Source organism: Stenella coeruleoalba (assembly GCF_951394435.1).
Source record: "Stenella coeruleoalba genome assembly, chromosome: X".
Classification (NCBI taxonomy): domain Eukaryota; kingdom Metazoa; phylum Chordata; class Mammalia; order Artiodactyla; family Delphinidae; genus Stenella; species Stenella coeruleoalba.
The window spans coordinates 73,868,391-73,894,073 of record NC_137152.1 but is presented as its reverse complement, the minus strand read 5'-3'; the positions used below and the strand labels follow the sequence as shown (position 1 = coordinate 73,894,073).

At 33.8% G+C, this 25,683-nt stretch overlaps 1 protein-coding gene across 8 annotated transcripts in view; it reads right to left on the bottom strand.

The window, feature by feature from the left end:
- Positions 1 to 1,292: 1,292 nt before the first annotated feature.
- The window catches only part of PCDH11X (protocadherin 11 X-linked), a gene marked incomplete at both ends in the record, with an annotated part of 692,182 nt that continues 667,791 nt past the window's right edge, over positions 1,293 to 25,683 (bottom strand). For 6 of the 8 annotated variants that reach the window (XM_079909949.1, XM_079909950.1, XM_079909951.1 and 3 more), the window contains one exon: positions 1,293 to 1,975. In XM_079909949.1, coding sequence (XP_079766075.1) covers positions 1,293 to 1,975 — 683 coding nt within the window. The remainder of the gene's footprint in view (positions 1,976 to 25,683) is intronic. The other 2 variants (XM_079909954.1, XM_079909956.1) reach the window with 2 other exon arrangements.

The window sequence follows — 25,683 nt, the reverse complement described above, 5'->3', positions numbered from 1 at the left end:
CTAGGAATACTCATGTATTCTTTGCTTAGAATGACATATATTGTTTCATATATGAGATTTTGTTGGTTTATTTTTTTGTGTGTGTGTGTTATTGGGGTATTTCTTTTCAACCCCAAGAGGCAGTCATGAACCCCATTTCTCCCTCTGCACATCTCCTTAAAATTCTATACTGTAACACATTTGATGTAGATTTATAATTATGTCTCTTGAAAAGTTCCTTCCTGACTTTCATCTTGTTATCAGTGGTTTTCTTCAGTAGGTTGAGCTAGAATGACAAAAATCCCTTAGTCTTATAGGTTTAGTATGTGGTTTTATCTACAGTTATGTTTATTTTAATTAGGAGTTGAATACATCCACCTTCTTTATGATTTTCTAAGCTGTTATATACAAATTTCAGAAGATAAAGACCCAATTAATAATAGAATATAGGCTTAAAATGACAGATACAACATGATTTCTGATGCACTTTACACTAAACTACAAAGATAAATTTAACACAAAAAGAAAGAGGCCCTTTTTAGCAAATAATTGCCTAATTTGGGCACAGTTATTGCACTTCAGTGTCTCGAACTCTACTAAAGAGTAGAGAAATAGGTTATAGACGTAAATCTGTACAGTTTTTATAAGTTCTTTACTGAAAATGTATATACAAATTATATCAACAATATATTCTTAAAATAAAGGTAGAAAACATAAAAAACAGACAGAAACAAAAAATATAAGAGATATCTCCACCCCCTATTGGTCATTTTTGCAGAAAAACTAATAACAAAAAAGTGGAGACAACAACAAATATCAAACAAAAAGACAAACAAAAATGCCACCGTACTTAAATCTTCTAACAGTCTAAACAAAAGTTTAGATAGAATAAACGTACTCTTGGAAAATCAGATATTTGTTAGTTTTCCATTAGCTATGTACTGGGTCCACAAAAAACAGAATGGAAAAAAATCAGTAATATTGCACATGTTGGTAAAAATAAATGAAAAAATACAGTGCACCAGAAATAATATATACTATATATTAATATATGCCATGATAAGCCTTTCTGTACAAAAGGGTGCAACTTTTTTTTCAATTTCTTTTATTTTTAAATACACATTCTGAATTAATCAAATTGTAAATTTATTTTTAACTTTTGACTAAGGGTCTAGCTCTAGACTTGATTCTGGTATTGGTTTCTATTTACATAGCTATTTACAAATCTAATAATTTGAAGTATTCATTGAAATTGGATCTTAAACTTTGATTATATACATCCTGTTGGAAAATGTGAAGTAGCTGTTTTAGTTTTATAAAGGATGTTCTTCCATAGTGGGAGAATCACCCCTAGAGGGTCTGGCCTGCTGCCCTGGAGTGAAGGTTTTCAAGGGAATGACTTTAATTGAATCATCACTAGGATGAAGTCTTTCAGACATGGCGTAAAACTGAGATCTTGTACTACCTTGTGCTCCCTGATCAAGAGAAAGTAGTCCATCAGGGCCAGCACTTTGCCCCCAACCTTGCTGCAGACCCATTGGTGGTTGTGCGGGGCTACAATGGAGGGCAGCAGCCTGTGGCAGAGGAGGGCTGCAGTGGATTGTGGCAGCCTGTGCCAGGGGAGGGCTGTAGCGGAGGGCAGAGGCCTGTGCTGGTGAAGGGCTGTGGCGAAGAGCAGTAGCCTGTGCTAGAGGTGGGCTGTGGTGCAGAGTGGAGGTCTGTGCTGGTGGAGGGCTGTGGCACAGTGCAATAGCCTGGGTCACCGGCGGACTGTGGCAGAGCACAACGGTCTGTGTCACTGGAGGGTTGCGCCGGCGAAGAGTGGTCTGCGTCAGGGGTGGGCTGTGGCACAGAGCAGAGGTCTGTGCCTGTAAAGGGCTGGAATGGGTCAGAGAAGCTGGCATCCAGCAGGCATCAGAGTGGCCCAAGATGAGACATTCTTGAGTGCAGTTGTCAGAGGCCTCTTCCAAGGTTGGTTGAACAGTTATTTCTGCAGCTGTTAGGGTGGGAAACAAATAATAAAATTTATGTTTCAGAGGCATATGTTTAATAGCTACTTAAAATAAATCATATTGTTACAGGAACATTTAATAATCTGTATATAAATGCATCAGAGACTTCTAATATTTTCACGATTGGTACTTGATTTGTCAAGAAATAATTCTTACAGTAACATAAATAGCCAGGAGTGGGAGGATGGCATTTCATTTCTATAATTAGGATACTTTGGTTTAGTCTCCCAAATGTAGATATTTTAAATTATGTTTGTGACTGGGAATGGAAGCTGTGGTCATTGATCTCTACACACAAGTCAGTTGAAATATGGTCCTAACACAAAGAGACGACATGAGTGAAACCAGTCACAGAATGGTAAATGGAAAAACCAGTCACAGAAACATGTAATTAACTAACCAATTATAGCTAACGGTTTGGTTAAGAATCTAATTAATTAATCTGAGAATAAATCTAAGAATCAATTAGGTTAATTTGGAAACATAGCTTATTGAACTCTAAGATATGTCTTTTAGTTTCCAGAATGAAATATAGCTGTAATTATCTTAGAGACAATTGATTTCTGTATTCCTCATTTTCTGAAATCATGGCAAATCAGTTTAGCAACATAATTACAGATCCAAAACACTTAGCTCTAAACTACAATACTTTTTAAAACTCCTTTATAAGATTTCTGTAACATTTTCAAATTTCCATAGGTATGAAATATCAATAAGTATACCATACAAAGACTAGCCAAGTAAAGATAGAGTAGCTATATCAATGTAAAAGTTGACTTTAAAGCAAAGAATGTTACTAGCGATAGTGAAGGATATTACATCATGACTTTTTTTTTAAAAAAAGGTCATTTCTCTAAGAAGACATAACAATCCTAAAAGTTAAAAATAGAATTCACGTTCCTATAAGTACTCAACAGGATATAGAGTCCAGGTACTGGCATTATACTATCACACTTAAAGCCAAAGAATAGTATATATCAGAAGTGATTCTCATTAATAAGGCTAATTTTCTCCATTAGATAACCATTTACTTTTCTTCATTTAGAAGGCACTTTAAAAATGTCCCTATGAGCTTAACATTTAAAATATTCTATATTTTTGCACAATTATATTTGAGAAGTATTTGGAAAGGTAGAGTGTTATATATTTCGGGTGACATTAAATCATAAAAGCATGCATGGAAATATATGAACATACATACAACTATACTTTAAAACAAAATTTAATTTCCTCACCATCAGAAAAGCAACTGATCTGGCAGCTTTAAATTTTACAACACAAGAATATATCATAATTTCAACATTGAGTTATTTGCCTCTTTATGATGAGGAAACATACCAAGTCATTTTCACTGAAATATATGATTTATAGAAATTCCTTTTTTAACAGCTTTATTGAGATATAATTCACATGCCATAAAGTTCACTCATTTAAAGTGAATAATTCAATGGTTTTTAGTATATTCACATAGTTGTGCAACTATCACCACAATCAATTTTGGGACATCCTTATCAGTCCCAAAAGAAACCTGGTATCCATTAGCAGTCACTGGCCACTTCCTCCCAAATCCACAGCCCTAAGTGACCATTAATGTACCTTTTTCTTCGATAGATTTGCCTATTCTAGGCATGTAATATGAGTGGAATCCTTTAAATGAAGTCTTTTGTGACTGGCCTGTTTCATTTAGCATAATGTTTTTAATGTTCACCCACGTTGTAGCATGCATCAGCGCTTCAGTTATATTTTTTATTGCTCAAGATTACACTTTGTATGATTATACCACATTTTATTTATTCATTCATCAGTTGATGGACATTTGGGTTGTTTTTACTTTTTGGTTATCATGAGTAATGCTTTATCAACACTGTATAAAAGTTTTGAGGGAGGGGAAGATGGCAGAAGAGTAAGACGTGGAGATCACCTTCCTCCCCACAGATACACCAGAAATACATCTACACGTGGAACAACTCCTACAGAACACCTACTGAACACTGGCAGAAGACTTGATACCTCCCAAAAGGCAAGAAATTTCCCAGGTACCTGGGTAGGGCAAAAGAATAAACAGATACAAAAGGATAGGGATGGGACCTGCACCAGTGTGAGGGAGCCGTGAAGGAGAAAATGTTTCCACACACTAGAAGCCCCTTAACGGGTGGAGACTGTGGGTGGCGGAGGGGGAAAGCTCTTCTCCATGGAGGACAGCGCAGCAACAGGGGTGCGGGGGTCAAAGCGGAGAGATTCCTGCACAGAGGATCAGTGCCGCCCGGCACTCACAATCCCGAGAGGCTTGTCTACTCACCCACCAGGGTGGGCGGAGCTGGGAGCTGAGGCTCGGGTTTCGGTGGGAGCTCAGGGAGAGGACTGCGGTTGGCAGCGTGAACACAGCCTGCAGGGGGTTAGTGCACCATGGCGAGCCGGGAGGGAGTCCAGGGAAAAGTCTGGACCTGCCGAAGAGGCAAGAGACTTTTTCTTCCCTCTTTGTTTCCTGGTGCGTGAGGAGAGGGGATTAAGAGCGCTGCTTAAAGGAGCTCCAGAGACGGGCGCAAGCTGCGGCTAAAAGCACGGACCACAGAGACGGGCATGAGACGATAAGGCTGCTGAGGCCTCCACCAAGAAGCCTGTGTGTGATCACAGGTCACTAACCACAGCCCCTTTCTGAGGAGCCTGTGCAGATCGCCACTGCCAGGGTCCCGAGATCCAGGAACAAGTCCCCCAGGAGAACGCACGGTGCACCTCAGGCTGGTGCAACGTCATGCTGTCCTCTGCTACCGCAGGCTTGCCCTGCACTCCGTAGCCCTCCCTCCCACCCTGCCTGAGTCCCCGAAGCAGCTGCTCCTTTAAACCCGTCCTGTCTGAGCGAAGAACAGACAACCTCCGGCGACCGACGCGAAGAGGCAGGGCCAAATCCAAAGCTGAGCCCTGGGAGCTGTGAGAACAAAGAAGAGAAAGAGAAATCTCTCCCAGCAGCCTCAGAAGCAGCGGATTAAAACTCCACAATCAACTTGATGTACCCTGCATCTGTGGAAGACATGAATAGACAACAAATCATCCCAAATTGAGGAGGTGGACTTTGAGAGCAAGATTTATTATTTTTTCCGTTTTCCTCTTTTCGTGAGTGTGTATGTGTATGCTTCTGTGTGAGATTCTTTCTGTACAGCTTTGCTCCCACCATTTGTCCTAGGGTTCTATCTGTCAGTTTTTTTTTCTTTCTTTCTTTAAAAAAATTTTTTTTCTTAATAATTATTTTTTATTTTAATAACTTTATTTTATTTTATCTTACTTTATTTTATTTTATCTTCTTTCTTTCTTCCTTTCTTTCTTTCCTTCCTTCCCTGCTTCCATCCTTCCTTTCTTCCTTCCTCCCTACCTCCCTCCCTACCTCCCTCCCTTCTTTCTTCCTTCCTTTCTTTCTTTCTTCCTTTCCTTCTTTCTTCCTTTCTTCCTTTCCTTCTTTCTTTCTTTCTTTCTTTCTTTCTTTCTTTCTTTCTTTCTTTCTTTCTTTCTTTCTTTCTTTCCTTTCTACATTGTCTCACTTTTATTCTGAGCTGTGTGGATGAAAGGCTCTTGGTGCTAAAGCAAGGAGTGAGTGCTGTGCCTCTAAGGTGGGAGAGCCAACTTCAGGACACTGGTCCACAAGAGACTGCCCAGCTCCACATAATATCAAACAGAGAAAATCTCCCAGAGATCTCCATCTCAACACAAGCACCCAGCTTCACTCAATGACCAGCAAGCTACAGTGCTGGACACCATATGCCAAACAACTAGCAAGAAAGGAACAAAACCCCACCCATTAGCAGAGAGGCTGCCTAAAATAATAAGTCCAGAAACACACCAAAACACACCACCAGACGTGGACCTGCCCACCAGAAAGACAAGATCCACCTCATCCACCAGAACACAGGCACTAGTCTCCTCCACCAGGAAGCCTGCACAACCCACTGAACCAAACTTAGCCACTGGGGACAGACACCAAACACCATGGGTACTATGAACCTGCAGCCTGCAAAAAGGAGACCCCAAACACAGTAAGATAAGCAAAATGAGAAGACAGAAAAACACACAGCAGATGAAGGAGCAAGATAAAAACCCAAAAGACCTAACAAATGAAGATGAAATAGGCAGTCTACCTGAAAAACAATTCAGAATAATGATAGTAAAGATGATCCAAAATCTTGGAAATAGAATAGACAAAATGCAAGAAACACTTAACAAGGACCTAGAAGAAATAAAGATGAAACAAACAACAATGAACAACACAATACATGAAATGAAAAATACTCTAGATGGGATCAATAACAGAATAACTGAGGCAGAAGAACGGATAAGTGACCTGGAAGATAAAATAGTGGAAATAACGACTGCAGAGCAGAATAAAGAAAAAAGAATGAAAAGAACTGAGAACAGTCTCAGAGACCTCTGGGACAACATTAATCGCACCAACATTCGAATTATAGGGATTCCAGAAGAAGAAGAGAAAAAGAAAGGGACTGAGAAAATAGTTGAAGAGATTATAGTTGAAAACATCCCTAATTTGGGAAAGGAAATAGTTAATCCAGTCCAGGAAGCACAGAGAGTCCCATACAGGATAAATGCAAGGAGAAATATGCCAAGACACATATTAATCAAACAGTCAAAAATTAAATACAAAGAAAACATATTAAAAGCAGCAAGGGAAAAACAACAAATAATACAGAAGGGAATCACCATAAGGTTAACAGTTGATCCATCAGCAGAAACTCTACAAGCCAGAAGGGACTGGGAAGACATATTTAAAGTGATGAAGGAGAAAAACCTGCATCCAAGATTACTCTACCCAGCAAGGATCTCATTCAGATTTGATGGAGAAATTAAAACCTTTACAGACAAGCAAAAGCAGAGAGAGTTCTGCACCACCAAACCAGCTTTACAACAAATGCCAAAGGAACTTCTTTAGGCAAGAAACACAAGAGAAGGAAAAGACCTACAATAATGAACCCAAAACAATTAACAAAATGGGAATAGGAACATATATATCGATAATTACCTTAAATGTAAATGGACTAAATGTTCCCACCAAAAGACACAGATTCTCACAATGGATACAAAAGCAAGACCCATATATATATTGTCTACAAGAAATGAACTTCAGACCTAGAGACACATACAGACTGAAAGTAAGGGGATGGAAAAAGATATTCCATGCAAATGGAAACCAAAAGAAAGTTGGAGTAGCAATTCTCATATCAGACAAAATAGACTTTAAAATAAAGACTATTAGAAGAGGCAAAGAAGGACACTACATAATGATGAAGGGATCAATCCAAGAATATGATATAACAATTTTAAATATTTATGCACCCAACATAGGTGCACCTCAATGCATAAGGCAAATACTGACAGCCATAAAAGGGGAAATCGACAGTAACACATTCATTGTAGGGGACTGTAACACCCCACTATCACCCATGGACAGATCATCCAAAATGAAAATAAATAAGGAAACACAAACTTTAAATGATACATTAAACAAGATGGACTTAATTGATATTTATAGGACATTCTGTTCAAAAACAACAGAATACACATTTTTCTCAAGTGCCCATGAAACATTCTCCAGGATAGATCATACCTTGGGTTACAAATCAAGCCTTGGTAAATTTAAGAAAATAGAAATTGTATCAAGTATCTTTTCTGACCACAACGCTAGAGACTAGATATCAATTACAGGAAGAGATCTGTAAAAAATACAAACACATGGAGGCTCAACAATACACTACTTAATAACGAAGTGATCACTGAAGAAATCAAAGAGGAAATAAAAAAAAACTAGAAACAAATGACAACGGAGACACGACGACCCAAAACCTATGGGATGCAGAAAAATCAGTTCTCAGAGGGAACTTTATAGCAGTACAATCCTACCTTAAGAAAAAGGAAATATCTCAAATAAACAACCTAACCTTGCACCTAAAGCAATTAGAGAAAGAAGAACAAAAAACTCCCAAAGTTAGCAGAGGGAACGAAATCATTAAAATCAGATCAGAGATTAATGAAAAAGAAATGAAGGAAACAACAGCAAAGATCAATAAAACTAAAAGCTTGTTTTTTGAGAAGATAAACAAAATTGATGAACCATTAGCCAGACTCAGCAAGAAAAAAAGGGAGAAGGCTCAAATCAATTGAATTAGAAATGAAAAAGGAGAAGTAACAACTGACACTGCGGAAATACAAAAGATCATGAGAGATTACTACAAGCAACTCTGCCAATAAAATGGAAAACCTGGAAGAAACGGACAAATTCTTAGAAGAGCACAACCTGCCAAGACTGAATCAGGAAGAAATAGAAAATATGAACAGACCAATCACAAGCACTGAAATTGTAACTCTGGTTAATAATCTTCCAACAAACAAAAGCCCAGGACCAGATGGCTCGACAGGAGAATTCTATCAAACATTTAGAGAAGAGCTACACCTGTCCTTCTCAAACTCTTCCAAAATATAGCAGAGGGAAGAACACTCCCAAACCCATTCTACGAGGCCACCATCACCCTGATACCAAAACCAGACAAGGATGTCACAAAGAAAGAAAACTACAGGCCAATATCACTGATGAACACAGATGCAAATTTCCTCAACAAAATACTAGCAAACAGAATCCAACAGCACATTAAGAGGATAATACACCATGATCAAGTGGGGTTTATTCCTGGAATGCAAGGATTCTTCAATAGATGCAAATCAATCAGGGTGATATACCATATTAAGAAATTGAAGGAGAAAAACCATAGGACCATCTCAATAGATGCAGAGAAAGCTTTTTACAAAATTCAACACCCATTTATGATAAAAACCCTCCAGAAAATAGGCATAGAGGGAACTTTCCTCAACATAATAAAGGCCATATATGACAAACCCACAGCCAACATTGTCCTCAATGGTGAAAAACTGAAAGCATTTCCACTAAGATCAGGAACAAGACAAGGTTGCCCACTCTCACCTCTCTTTTTCAACATAGTTTTGGAAGTTTTAGCCACAGCAATCAGAGAAGAAAAGGAAATAAAAGGAATCCAAATCAGAAAAGAAGAAGTAAAGCTGTCACTCTTTGCAGCTGACATGGTACTATACATAGAGAATCCTAAAGATGCTACCAGAAAACTACTAGAGCTAATCATGAATTTGGTAAAGTAGCAGGATACAAAATTAATGCACAGAAATCTCTGGTATTCCTATACACTAATGATGAAAAATCTGAAAGTGAAATCAAGAAAACACTCCCATTTACCATTGCCACACAAAGAATAAAATATCTAGGAATAAACCTACGTAAGGAGACAAAAGACCTGTATGCAGAAAATTATAAGACACTGATGAAAGAAATTAAAGATGATACAAATAGATGGAGAGATATACCATGTCCTTGGATTGGAAAAATCAACATTGTGAAAATGACTCTACTACCCAAAGCTATCTACAGATTCAATGCAATCCCTATGAAACTACCACTAGCATTTTTCACAGAACTAGAACAAAAAAAACTCACAATTTGTATAGAAACACAAAAGACCCCAAAGAGCCAAAGCAATCTTGAGATCAAAAAACGGAGCTGGAGGAATCAGACTCTGTGACTTCGGACTACGCTACAAAGCTACAGTAATCAAGACAGTATGGTACTAGCATAAAAGCAGAAAGATAGATCAATGGAACAGGAAAGAAAGCCCAGAGATTAACCCGTGTGCACATGGTCACCTTATCTTTGAAAAAGGAGGCAGGAATGTACAGTGAAGAAAGGACAGCCTCTTCAATAAGTGGTGCTGGGAAAACTGGACAGGTGCAGGTAAAAGTATGAGATTAGATCACTCCCTAACACCATACACAAAAATAAGCTCAAAATGGATTAAAGACCTAAATGTAAGGCCAGAAACTATCAAACTCTTAGAGGAAAACATAGGCAGAACACTCTATGACATAAATCACAGCCAGGGTCCTTTTTGACCCACCTCCTAGAGAAATGGAAATAAAAACAAAAATAAACAAATGGGACCTAATGAAACTTCAAAGCTTTTACAGAGCAAAGGAAACCATAAACAAGACCAAAAGACAATCCTCAGAATGGGAGAAAATATTTGCAAATGAAGCAACTGACAAAGGATTAATCTTCAAAATTTACAAGCAGCTCATGCAGATGAAGAACAAAAAACCAAACATCCCAATCCAAAAATAGGCAGAAGACCTAAATAGACATTTCTCCAAAGAAGATATACAGACTGCCAACAAACACATGTAAGAATGCTGAACCTCATTAATCATTAGAGAAATGCAAATCAAAACTACAGTGAGATATCATCTCCCACCAGTCAGAATGGCCATCATCAGAAAATCAAAAACCATAAATGCTGGAGAGGGTGTGGAGAAAAGGGAACACTCTTGCACTGCTGGTGGGAATGTGAATTGGTACAGCCACTATGGAGAACAGTATGAAGGTTCCTTAAAAACTACAAATAGAACTACCATATGACCCAGATATCCCACTACTGGGCATATACCCTGAGAAATCCATAATTCAAAAAGAGTCATGTACCAAAATGTTCATTGCAGCTCTATTTACAATAGCCCGGAGATGGAAACCACCTAAGTGTCCATCATTGGATGAATGTATAAAGAAGATGTGGCACATATATACAATGGAATATTACTAAGACATAAAAAGAAACAAAACTGAGCTATTTGTAATGAGTTTGATGGACCTAGAGTCTGTCATACAGAGTGAAGTATGTCAGAAAGAGAAAGACAAATACCGTATTCTTACACATATATATGGAATTTAAGAAAAAATAATGTCATGAAGAACCTGGGGTAAGACAGGAATAAAGACACAGACCTACTAGACAACGGACTTGAGGATATGGGGAGGGGGAAGGGTAAGCTGTGACAAAGCACGAGAGTAGCATGGAGATATATACACTACCAAACATAAAATAGATAGCTAGTGGGAAGCAGCTGCATAGCACAGGGAGATCAGCTCGGTGCTTTGTGACCACCTAGAGGGGTGGGATAGGGAGGGTGTGAGGGAGCGAGATGCAAGAGGGAAGAGATATGGGAACATATGTGTATGTATAACTGATTCACTTTGTTATAAAGCAGAAACTGACACACCATTGTAAAGCAATTATACTCCAATAAAGATGTAAAAAATGAAAAACAAACAAACAAAAAAAGTTTTTGTGTAGACACAGTTATTCATTTCTCTTTGGAGTGTACCTGTGTATGGAGTTGCTGAGTCATATGGCAACTCTATGTTTAATTTGAAGAAGTGCCAAACTGTTTTCCAAATTGGCTGCACAATTTTACATTGCCATCAGAAATACATGAAAGTTCCAATTCCTCTTCTAACTTTCTGCAAAAATTCAGTTTGAATTTTGTTAAGTATTGTTTTGAATCTGAAGATCATTTTGTGAAGTATTGAACTTTAACAGTGTTAAATTTTCCTGTCTTTGAACATGGGATGTCTTTTCAGTTATTTATATCTTTAATTTCTTTCAATAGTTATTTCAAATTTTTCAGAGTAAAAACTTTGCACTTCTTTTGTTGAATTTGCTCTTAAGTATTTTATTCCATTGCAAATCGAATTGTTTTCCTAATTTCTTTTTTGGAATATTTATTGCTAGAGTATAGAAATACACTTGATTTTTATATATTGCTCTTAAAGCCTGTAACACTGCTGAGCTTGATTAGTTTTAATAGGTTTTTATTGGATTTTGTAGGATTTTCTCTATACAAGATCATATCATCTGCATATAGAGATAGTTTTGCTTCATTCTTTGCAGTATGAATGCCATATATATATATATATATATATATATATATATATATATATATATATATATATAGTCTAATTGTTCTGGCTCAAACCTCCAGTATAATGTTTAATAGCAGTGATGAAAGTGGACATCCTATGTCTTATTCCTGATACTAGGGGAAAACAGAGTATTTCACCATTAAAGTAATTTATAATTTCTCTTGTGATTCCTTCTTTGACCAATTGATTATCTAGGAGTGTGTGGTTTAATTTTCCCATACATATTAACTTTCCAAATTTCTTTCTTTTATTTCTAATTTCGTTCCATTGTGTCCAGAGAATATATTCTGTGTGAATGCATTTCTTTCAATTTATTGAGAATTGTTTTATAGCGTAGCATATAGTCTATCCTGTACAATGCTGCATGTGCACTTGAGGAGACTATGTATTCTGCTCTTATTGGCTGGAGTGTTCTGCAGATGTCTGTTAGGTCTAATTTAATTAGAGTACTGATCACTTCTTCTATTTCCTCTGTGGTCTTTTACATGGTTATTCTTCCTATTATAGAAAGTGGAATATTGAAATCTCCAACTGTTATTATTGAATTGTCTATTTCTCCCTTCAATTATGTCAGTTTTTGCTTCATGATTTTTAGAGCACTGTTGTTAGATGCATATATGTTTATAATTGTTATATCTTCCTGATTATTTGACCATTCTATCATGAAAAAATATCCCTCTTTATCTCTAGTAACATTTTTAAAGTTTTTCTAATTTAAATAAGTCTGATATTAGTGTAGTCACTCTATCATGATTTCTGTGTGCATGATATAACTTTTCCATCATTTCATAATTAATCTATCTGTATCTTTGAAACTAAGGCCTGCATCCTGTAGGCATATATTTGGATTTGATTTTTTTAATTCAGTGTTACAATTCTTCCTTGTTTGGGGTTTCTAATCAATTCATTTTCAATGGTCTTATTGATATAGTACATTTATATCTACCATTTTACTTTTTGTTTTCTATGTATTTCATGTCTTTTTCTGTTCCTCTATTCCTCCTTTACAGCTTCTTCTGCATTAGGTGAATACTTTCTAGTTTAATGTAATTCTTTTAATGATTTTTGACTACATATGTATATATAATATATAGTGTATATAATGTTACATGTAAATATGTATACTTATTTATGCACGCATATGTGCACACGTGTGTGTGTATGTCATTCTCTTACTGGTCTTTAGATTGTGTGGGCTTATTACAATTACTTCAGATTTATTATACATTAATTCCAGTGAGAAATAGAAATATTACTCCTATATATCTATATTTTCTCTCCTCTTTATTGTGCCATATATATATATACATATATATAACACATATGTATGTAAAAATTCAATATATTGTTATAATTATTACTTTATGTATTATTTGTTTTAATGAAGCTGAAACAAGGATGGGAGTGCAAGTTTTATAAATAATTATCAATTATTTTTTACTAACATTCTTATTTGCCATTTCTGGTTCTCTTCATTTGTTTGCTTGTTTCTGTGTATTTTGAGTTACCATATGATGTTGTTTTGTTACTCCAATTCAGTTTTGCTCCTACCCACCCCTTTTATACTGTTATTGTCATATATATATGTGTGTGTGTGTATATATATATATATATGTATAAATTATATATATATATATAATTTTAATAATGCTGTTATCAATGCATGTGTACAAATATATTTGAGCCCGTTTCAGTTGTTTGGGGTATATATCCAGGGATGAAATTACTAGGTTATATGGTAATTCTATGTTTAATTTTGTGTGGGATCACCATACATCTTCTATAGCAGCTGCACCATTTTATATTCTCACCAGCAATACACAAGTATTCCAATTTCTCCACATTCCCCTTGAAGCTTGTTATTTTCTGTGTGTGTGTGTTTGTGTTTTTAATAACTGCCATTCTAATATGTGTGAAGTAGCATCTCACTGTGGTTTTGATTAGCTCTTCCCTAATGACTAGTGATGAGCAGCATCTTTTCGTGTGTTTATTGGCTATCTGTATACTGCATTTGGAGAAATGTCTTCAAGTTTTTTGCTCATTTTTAAACTGGGTTGGTTGAGTGTTTGTTTTGGTGTTGTTAGAATTCTCTTTATATTCTGGATATAAGTCCCATATCAGATATATGATTTGCAAATATTTTCTCCCATTCTGTGTGTTTCCTTTTCATTCTGTTGACCAGATCCTTTGTTGTACAAAGGGTTTTAATTTTGATACAGCCCAACTTATCTATTTTTTTTTATTGCTTGTGTTTTTGGTGTCATACCCAAGAAATCTTGCCAAATCCAATGTCATAAAGTTTTTTCCCCATATTTTTTCTTGTAAGATTTTTATAGTTTTAGTTCTTACATTTAAGCCTTTGATCCATTTTGAGTTAAATTTTGTATACGGTATATGGTAAGGGTGCAACTTCATTCTTTTACAAGTGGATATCCAGTTTTCCCAGCACTATTTGTTGTCTTCTAGTTGCTAAATGGCAGCCATTCATATTACCCCTTCTTCTCAAAAGATCTATTTCTATATATTTAAACAAGCATCTTTCAAGTTTTAGAAGTCTAATTTATTAGGAACCATCCACCTTCTGAATTAACTTGCTGTCACTCTGTCTCTAGTTAAGCATTAACTTTACCAAGTGAAATCAATAATTTCCAACTAGATAGCTTTCATCCATAGAGAATAAAACAAAGCATGCTAAGAATTGAATTCAATACTAACATTTTGACTAACAAAATTAGAGAGTTCTTGAAAACTTGGGAAATTAAGTAACAAATACATACAGAATTGAAGAAAAATTAAAAAGCCAAAAGGTAAGGGCTTTTAAAAAATTCATTATGCATATAAAATATTGTAGTGTTTTTCACAATTTGACAGATTTTCTGAAGAATTTGGAAACTAGCTGACACATAATATTTTAGATGGACAGACGATACTTCACATAAAGTGCTTCCAAAATATGTGATGGAACAATGTAATATTATTGTTCAAATGATATTTACTATAAAATATAGGTAATTAGGTACATCTCTAGAACTTTTCTCAATAATTCACCTTGACACTAATCCAAAACATCTTTTTTATTTTCTCACTTAACTCTAATTGGCTTATAGTAGATAAACCACATAAATACTAATTGAATAGAGACTCTGTCAATTTGGTAGTAGAGTTTTAATAAATAACCAGAAACATTGATATTATTTGTCCTTAAAAAAACTCTGTCTTGTCCTTTAAGTAATGGGTATTGCTATAGTTAGTAACATTCATGACTTGAAAAAAGCCTATTCACAAGCTACAACAAACAGAAAACATATATCCAAACCTACTAAATGTAATTATACCCAATTAGATAAACAGGAGATTGTTCACAATGTGTGTGTGTGTGTGTGTGCGTGTGTGTAAAATTTATAAAAAGTCACATTTTTAGCTAAATGTTTTTAATCTCAGAATTCAGAATACCTTGGTGAAAATCCTAGTTTTAATTAAAACAAGTTTTGTAATAAACTTCGTTGTTGTATCTCTAAGTGCATAAAAATCCACCAACTACTAGAGAAACAATATAAATAAAAGCACAAAAACAGAAGTGTAATTAATATTCTAAGAGTTTCTATTTGAATGAATGCTACTAAAATATTCTTTTAAGCATATTTTTTTAGTGGGCTATACAGTCTCCCTTAATACTATTGATACCATTTAATTAATGAACTATTTCCCAAAGAGAGAGTACAAGTTAAGCACAGACTAACTCAGTGAAAGTTCAGAATAACATTCGTTGTGAATTAGTGGAGTTCAAATTAATTACACTTAAAACAACATTCTCTGAGGGCTTCTGTAACTTATTAATAACATTTAACTTTGAAGAAATAAATATTCTTCCTAGGGAAATATATTATCCTCATAAAGCACAAAAATACCCTTTGGATATCACAGTAATTTTCTATAGGGAAAATGTGATGTAGTCATATTTTTGATCATTTTATCATGTTGAAAAGGCAACTTGAACTAAAGTTATGAGTCAAGTGATGACCAAAATTCTGCCAATATGCACCTCAATCGAGTATACTGGGAAAATGGAATATATAACAGGGTGATAAAAATACCTATCTATAAAGAATATATTGCAAAGGAGACAGACCCAATATCTCTCTTTGGAAATCACTTACAAGAGAACTGTTACCATCTGCAGTTGTTGAGAAGGAGTGAGGAAAAATGACAGAATATTGAACTATATTTTTAGCACAATGAAATTAAGATCACTGTTAGAGTGTAATTCATCTGTTTTGTGTCAGAAAGAAAATGTGCTCTTATGAGGTTAAATAAATTCATTTGGATATTCTTTTCCTTTGTTCTAAATGCTTACACTTATTTGACCATTAAATTGCTTTTGAGAACTATCTGTTAACTCACATTTATTTAGTTGTCTGATATATATATATATATATATATATATATATATATATATATATATATTTCAAGAAATAGAGGAAAAATTCCAGTCTTTCAGAATTCAGATAACAAGTTCATAGATATGATTAAATGTGCTCTGGTGATGCTCCCTATCATTCTCTAACCTTTATCAATTTGAAGACAAATGCATATTTTATAGACATTTTCCTTAGTGCTATTCCAAAACTTAATAGAATGTTCATTATACAGAAATCTCCAAACTGTTCCATTTAATATATCTGTTAATCTCTGATAGCAAATTACATATGATAGAGTTCTTATACAGATCATTTGATTAGTTTTCAAAGCTGACCTCTCATGAAAAAGAATGTGATATTGTTATAAATTTGTTTTGGTCTTTCTTTCTCTTGCTCTTTCAGTAGCTTTCCAATTATACCACTGAAGATTTTCAGTGTCATGTTTTAGGGGAATACCGCGTTGTAACTGATACATTTATTTCAGCAAATAATTTTTACTGCCCTCAGTTGTTCATCATTTGGTCTTCCCAAGTGAATAACTGGAAAATTTATGACTTGCCTAATGGGTTGACAGTTCAGAGTTTGGTTTAATGTGGTCCAAATGCCTAGTAAAGGTATTTGGGACATTCAACTCAGATTTTCACTTTTTATTTAAAGTTTTGTGAGATTTAAAGTTCCCCTAATATTGTTGAAGATAATCTGTTGCAACTTGATACCTTCAATCTATTCATGTAAGTTAACTAGTCAGAGTAGCAAAAGGACACACTAGAAACAAATATAATAAGATGAATGATCCTATTTTCACCTGACATCTCTCCAATATCCACTGAGACTTGTTGGGAACAAATTGAGTAAAGTTCCCATCACCAAAATAATAATTTGGGCCCATATGAGTAAGCAAACATCTGGAAATAGGTGGGGTTGGAAAGCTTACTATGAAAATATCGTTAGAGTTGGCTACCTTATAGCTACAAATATATCTATACTTTTTTATGCTAATAAATTGTTTATTCTACACCAGACCTTTAATCAATCCATGGTTCCATAATCATATATTAGTTCTGAATTTAGACTTCCCAGAGTTTTATTCCTATATAACTTAAAGTCTAAGTTAGTTAACTAGCTTAACAAAGAGCAGGTTTTTGTTTTGCTTTGTTTTGTTTTGCGGTACGCGGGCCTCTCACTGTTGTGGCCTCTCCCGTTAAGGAACACAGGTTCCGGACGCGCAGGCCCAGCGGCCATGGCCCACGGGCCCAGCCGCTCCGCGGCACGTGGGATCCTCCCGGACCGGGGCACAAACCCACGTCCCCCGCATCGGCAGGCAGACTCTCAACCACTGCGCCACCAGGGAAGCCCAAGAGCAGGTTTTAAATTAAGCAAATTCTTAATATTAACAGTATAGCATTGCATTTAGAGTAAAATGATGAAAGAAGCAAAATTCTCACACAATGAAACTGTCTATAATTAGATACTTTTCATATTTCAAAACACTGCAAATACATGAAAACATAGTTCGCAATATCAACAACCATCAAACAATGAGAAGTGACTCATTTGCTATAGCATTTCTGATTAATCAACAAGTGTAGCAGTTTTTATATTATCAGGTTATTGGGACCTCAGCGAAACAATGGTGACAACCTTACACTGGTTCAGTTAACAATAGTCACTAAGAAGAGTCTTCCTTTCCCCTTTAAAAGTAGTATTTGATGAAAATAACAATTCAAACCTGGTAAAAGAAGAAAATCTTCGGAACTACCACAGCAGCCAAAAATAATCTCATGGATAATATCACTGAATAAATTTTGTTTCATGTCTATCTGCAATACTTTGAAAGACTTAAAACTTATTTGTTAATATTAATTGATATACTTTAATAAAATGAGCTGTGATATCTTTCATTTCAAAATTCTGTGACATATTCTGCATCATGTGACTGTAAAATATTTTAAACACCCAAATCTATGCAAAACTAAGACAGAATGCAGGTAAATGCCAAATTTTTAATTACTTTATTCTTTTATATTTTATCATATTGAAATAGTGCACACATACTTGATGAAGAGGCAATGACACTTTGATGCAAAACATTATCACGCTAGGAGTGTTGTGATGCAAAGTATACTTCACAAAGCACTAATTGTATTTGGCTTTTGAAATTGGAAAGTAAAACATTTTCATTTTTTCTGGGGGAGTAGCAGAGAATATTTTATTATTCTTTAGAACTTTGATTTATAGCGTGAACTTAATATCTACAAGTCCAAAGCAGAACAAGGCCATTACCTTAGTGTGACTTTTAATTTTTTTTAGTTTAATGAAGAATCTATCAGACTTATAGATTCTCCTTTTGGAAGATGGAAAAAGGGACTTTTGATCTATGGCCACAGACACTATGAAAAACATACAGAATTATTAATGACCAATAAATGTAGCCAATGCCTTTCATCCAATAATCTTGGCCTATTTGTGCTAATGAAGTGGGCTTGGTAATACCTATTGCTATTCTATAAAGCAGGAAACCTGTGTTTATTTAGACTGGGAAAACTGGGACACACCTGCCTTGTTTAAGAACTCACTTGGCAAAATCTTCACACTTCAGGTTTAACCCATTTTTTTGAATATATCTTACAAGAAATAGAAATTGTTCTCTCCATTTAAAAATTAATAATGCTAAGATTATAAACTTCTCCTATTATGAATTCTGGGAGTTTCTTACAAGCATGCTAGGTCCTTCTAATAATGAGTCTTTTTAGAATACTGAATCATTAATAATAAATGCTGTCCAGTGTATTTGTTAACAAAGGCTATTACAGTTAAACATGTTAATATACGTTATTACAGAGACTCATAGGTGACTATAAACACAAAATCAGTCATGATATTTTGGGATTATTTGGGGAAATATTTGTTCATAAATTTACTATTAGTTAGTAACTATTCAAGAACTATATTTTGCAAAAGCAATAGTTAATGTTATTGCTTCTAGGCCTTTTGGCTAAGATCAAGTGAAGAGTTAATTTTAGTGATTAAAGAGATATGTAATCAATTAATTTATATTTTAAAATGTAATTGATAGCTTTTAAAATATGCCATTTAAATATGCCTTTCAACACAATCTACAGTATTGGTGTCTTTGACATAAAGAATAGGAAGTACAAGAAAAAATATATTCAAAGGTACTGAAAAAGTACCATTTCATGCTTATTAAAAAACAAAGTCTGTCATATATAATACTATGTAATGCTGTTTAAAGATATACATAGAAAGAAAACTCAGATATCTAAATTACTTTGGATATTCCATTTAAATAATTTTGTTTCTATAAAATTGATTTTTATACTGAAAACATATACAACAGAGAAAGTGTGAGCTATTACTATCATCATTGCTATCTAATTACAATCTGAAGAAGAGAAAGGATTTCTTCCCCTAATGATGCTCTTTGAATAGGGCACTAATAAGAGCAAGGATAAACAGTAGTGGCACCAGATATTCCCACTGCTGGGATCACCTCTAGGTTATTCTAAGGTAGGATTTGGAAATGTCAAAGTATATAATGAAACAAATGTGGAAACATTTATTCTATGGTAACTTTGAATAAATTGATTCAAATGTGAGAGAAGTCATGCAAACTTTCTCTAGTGGAAATATTCTTACTCCTGTTACAATGTTTATGAACTATTACCCATAATATAGGTGGGTATGAATTAACCATTTGGGATTCAGTATTACATATTACTTGAATGAAATTTTCAATAAATTCTAACTTACTGCAGCCAAACATTATGCATGTGAGCATTTATTCAGTATTTTGTATTTTAGTCAAACTCAATATCTTCCTGGTGTCAATATGCTGATTGTCTTTGAGCAAGAGAGAAGAAAAAAGTGTTGTTGCTTTTCTTTTTTGAAACAGAGAATGCCTGGTACTTGCTTTTCTATTTGTGCTTGTATTGATTTGCATATTCTTTAGAGGTAGGTCATTGAAAAAACAATGCTTTATATAATTTTACACTAATAATGCAAGTACATTTAATTGGTCAAGAGATAAAGCTAATTGCTTGCTTTTATTAATGCAGATATCATAACTGTACTGTAAATGACATATGAAGATTTTCTTTCAAATTGTTTTTTTAAAAATGGCAACTGGTGCTCCAGTTGTATTAGGCATACTATAAATTCAATATTTTTGATCTGTACAAATTTATATCTGTTTTGTAATGAGGAGCATTAGAATGTTTGTACAGATATATTTTGTAATGAGGAGTTTTTTAATGAGGAGCATTAGAATGAGGAGTTTTGTGAAGTTTTATAATGAGGAGCATTAGAATGTTTGTACAGATATAAGGTGGACAAGCATTAATCAAATTTAGTCTAATGAACTATAACTTTGATGTTTGCACTGCAGACAACCTGTATTTCAATTAATCTGTACAAGATTTCAAAGGTAAGTGTATGTGCTATAAAAACATATAGAGAATCATAGAGATAGTGTTCATTTAAACAACAACGTTTCTTCACAGCAAACTAAAGTTTAATTAACAGTATAGATAAATAAACTGTTATAATGTAATAGACTAATCATACATTTCTTACAAAGTGGCTGAAGATATGGACCAAAAAAAATAAGATTTCTTAAAATGTACTTAATCCAAATATATGTATGTAATTTGTGAATGACAGCCAATTTAACTACTCCATTTAAGAGGAAGATGATAAATAAGGCATAGGTTGTGTGTGTGTGTGTGTGTGTGTGTGTGTGTGTGTGTGTGTGTAAAATAAGGAGGATGTGATTGTGGTGGCTATGGAAGAGAGAGCACAATATCCATAGAGGTCTGGGGACGATAGAAATGAGTGAAGAAAAGGAGAGATTTAGGTACAGGGAGATTTGCAGGGAACTGGTGTGAACAGTCCTTTGGACAGTTAATTGGAACCTTAAGTGAAGAGGAAGGCCCCGGAGGCAGTACTCTTTCTCAATTGAGGGAAATGAACCAAAAATGATCCCTGATAAATGGACATGGAAATAGATGAAACATTGTTCACGGTATGTAGGCTGGCATATTAAGATAGAATATAAAGCAACATTCCCTGAATTAAACAGCATACTTATTTCAATACATTTTTCCTAAAATTGCTTTTCCTCACTATTAACATGTATCCTCCCCACATATGGATTTTATTGTACATACATACACAACTTAAGTGCAATTCAATACATACACATGAACTTTCTTTTACTAAGAAAGGAAGAAAGGATTAACCTCATATTCTTATTCTATTTTTAACTCATTATGTTTTCTAGTGATTCAGTTGCACTTAGGCTCTAAAGATGGGCCTGCATTTATTCACTATAGCAACAAAACTTACTATGTTACTGGGGTGAATTACAAAGACATATTTCTAAATGTTAAAGAAACCATGAATTCCCAGGAAATACTTCATTCCCTAATATGTATCTCACATTTTATATATTGTTAGATTTGTTTTGCTAATATTTTAAATGGACATGGTGCCTATATTCATGAGGAATATTGTTTGTAGCTTTTTTATTCTTTTCATTTCACACTGTCTTTTCCTGGATTTTAGTGTCAGAATAATGCTGGTCCCTTAAATGAGTTGTAAAACATTCCTTCTTGTATTTTTTGAAAAAGTCTGTGGAGAATTATTATTCTTTCATCCTTAAACATTTTTGAAAATTCACCTTTGAGACTCCCTGGGCTTGATGTTTTCTTTGTGGGAAGATTTTCAGCAAAAAAAGTAAATTCCTTCTATAGATATAGAACTGTTCAGATTATATATTTTCTTCTTGAGGGAGTTTTGATAACTTGTGTCTTTCAAGGAATTTGTTTATTTCTTCTAAGTTGTCCAAATTGTTGGAAAAAAGTTGTGCTTAACTATTCTCTTATTTTTTACTATCTGTAGGATCTTTGGCGATGGCTCCCCTTTTTTCCCTGATATTGATTGATTGATTTTTGATCCCTATCTTTTTTCTTCATTGCTTTAACAAGGGATATATCAGTTTTATTAAAGTTTTCAAAGGACTAGTTTTGACTTGTTCATTTTCATTAATGTTTGTTTTCTATTTTGTTGGGTTATGCTTTTTTCTTTATTACTTCCTTCTACTTACTTTGGGTTTATTTTGTATTTATTTTCTAGCTTAAGTTATTATCTTGGGACATTAATTTTAGACCTCTTATTTTTTCTAATATAAGCATTTAAAGCTTATGTTTCCTCTGAGAATAGCTTTAGTTATTTGCATCTCATTAATTTTGATATATTGTATTTTTATTACAATACAGTTTGGAATAGCTTAAACTTCTTGATTTCCTCTTTTTCTCATTGAAGTATGTTGTTTAAATTCCAAATATTGTGATTTTTCCTAGGTATCTAATTGTTATTTATAGTTTAATTCCATTAAGTTCAATAAATATATTGTGTGCTTTCAATCCTTTGAAATTTATTAAAATTTGTTTTATGATCCAGCAAATGGTCTACCTTGGTGAATGCACTATATGCATTTGGAAAACAATTCATATCCTGCAGTTTTAGGTTGTAGTATTCTGTATGTAATTATCAGGTAGGTGAATGTGGTTGATTGTGTTGTTTGGATCCTCTATTTCTTACTGATTATTTTTTTAATCTACTTGTCAGTTGCAAAGAGAATGATGTTTAAAATCTCCTACTATTTATGGGATTATGTATTCCTTGTTTTAATTTCATCATTTTTGCTTCACATATTTTGAAGAAATTAAGTGCATACCCATATAAGATTAATATATTTTCCTAACGAATTAACACTTTTTAAATTATGAAATAGTCTTTATTTTTGGTAACACTTTTTGTCTTGAAGTCTATTTTTCTAATATTAACATGGCTACTCTGGCTCTTTATATTTACTGTTCAATTTATATATCTTTTCCTATCCATTTATATTCAAACTATCTATATCTTTGTATTTAAAATGCATCTCTTCTAGACAGCATAAAGTTGGATTTTGCTTTCTGCCTTTATTTAGAGTGTTTACTTTGTTAACATTTAATGTAACTATTGATATAGTTTAATTTGGTTTCCCATTTTATTGTTAATTTTCTGCTTGTCCTCTATTTTTCTTAATATCTGTTCCTATTTTTCTGCCTTTTATTGGATTATTTGAATTTTTTAGATATCCACTTTAATTTATTTATTGGCTTTTTAGCTATATGTCTTTACATTTTTTTAGTGATTGCTCTAGGAATTAGAATACATATTCTTAAATTTTTACAATCTACTTAAAATGAATGTATTGTTAAAAAATTATTCTGACACTTGTTAAAACTATAAGGAAGACTTTACTCAAGACACTGTCATAGGTGTGGTGTGAAGACATTTTCAGTAGAAGAGAGAGATTGAGCTCTTCTCTGAATACAGTAAAGACAGCTGAGTACTTATAGTCAAGGAGAAGAGAGAAGGGGAGATGGATGGGGAGATGGAAAATTACTAAGAGGAGACATCAAGGGTAGGGAGATTCTTGATAAACCAATTCAACAGAATTCTTGCTGAAGTCATGCCTGAGTAATCAAATATCGAGGGTGTGGGATTCTCTCTAAACTGAATTTTCAGGGCTTGACAGGCCAAAGAGAGGGCCCAAAAATGAGACCTAGTCAAAAAGAGGGCTCAGAGGAACCTGTCTAAAGTTTGGTGAAGGAGAGAGTCTTTGTCAGTACCACTGAACATAAAATGTAGTAATTTACTGTGTTTACTATGACATATTATTTGGAGAACAATACCAAAATATAGTAAGCAAGAATTTGTAAACTTTTCCACATAATGATGTTTTTAACTACCCACTTTGTCATTCTTCTACAGATTTCTTCTGGAAGAGACATAAAGCATATTATTTCTTTATTAAAAGAAAGTTAATATTGGGGAGGAAGAAAAGTATTTGATAAAAACAGTTCTGATAATTGGATAAGGAAAATCTGAAAATATTAATTATATTTATAATTTAATTCAATTATTTAAAGTGTCTATGTTTTCCCTTTATCACTTTTCTGGGCAGATTGAGCAATAACTCAATAATAATCATGATATTAAATCCTGCAGGCACATTACAAGAAAGACATTATAATGTTATTGTAGTTAATACAAATATAACAGTTAACAGAGAATATTCCAAGACCATGTTCTTATATTCAACCCAAAGGATTTTAACAGTGCTTCTTGACTAGGGTTGCCAGATTTGACAAATAAAAGTACAAGTGGCCCAGTAAAATTTGAATTTTATATAAACTCCAACTAACTATTAGTGTAAGTATGCTTGATGCAATATTTAGATCTACTTATGCTAAAAAAAATGTTGTTTATCTGAAATCCAAATTTATCTGGACATCCTGTATTTTATCTGGCAGTCCTATTCTTGATATGATGCTCTAATGTATCCACGAATTTTCTGTAACTGCACAATAACCACAAAAAACATCAATGAGAATTTATTTGCTTTCAATCAGATGCTAAAAAGATAACTTAAGTAACCCTTGTATATGCATAGTAGGTAACTATTTTAAAGAAGAAACTTATCATATATTTCTTATATACATCCTAACATTATAAACCATATACCTTGTGGAGAAAGAGAGGAACTAATTTCTCAATATTAAATTCTTCAATTTAAATCCCAGGTCTTGAAAAACAGTCTCTTTTTTAACATATTAGACCAGCTCTGCTCCCTACTCTCAGAAAAATTCCTTTCGTTTTTTAAGGAATACATGATATTATTTTAGCAAAGACCTGTTGAGCAATTAATATTTATTTGGTTCTAATATTTCTGATATTGATGGAGGCTAGACCATATACAAAAATTTTGATAAATCTGTTGCTTTTCATTTTGTGGTACAATCTATTTTAGTTTATGTCTTAAAAAAGGTGTTTAAGGAGGCACATTCTGTTATTCTAGTCATCTTAATATTAACTAATAAATTATTATTCATTTATGAATATTACTGTGCTAATTCAAAGTTAGCAGGAGAGAAGATGTCAGAGCCTTGCTGAAGGCAGTCATGGATTTATACTGAGATAGTCACTTTCTTGCTTGGCCCTGCCTGTGACCAAGGATCCACATTTGTAAGAAAGACAAACCAAATATTAAATTTTTATTACATGAATTGCAGGAAGATTTTTGAGCTACTGTACAATAAAAATGTGTTTTAAACACAAGGGATAATATGTACCTATATTATTTACTTTTACAAAAGCTATTAAAAGTAAAATTGCATCTAAACAAGTCAATAAGTATGAAGTATGTCTATATTTTTGCATTTTTTCCTAAAGTGTTGCAATTCCAACCCAAAATACATTTTCCCCAAGGTTTGAATCATCTGTCAATTTCACAGAGCAATCATTATATAATTGAAATATGCAAATATGCAGATTTTTGAATTAGACATTTTATGATATTGTGTGGTTA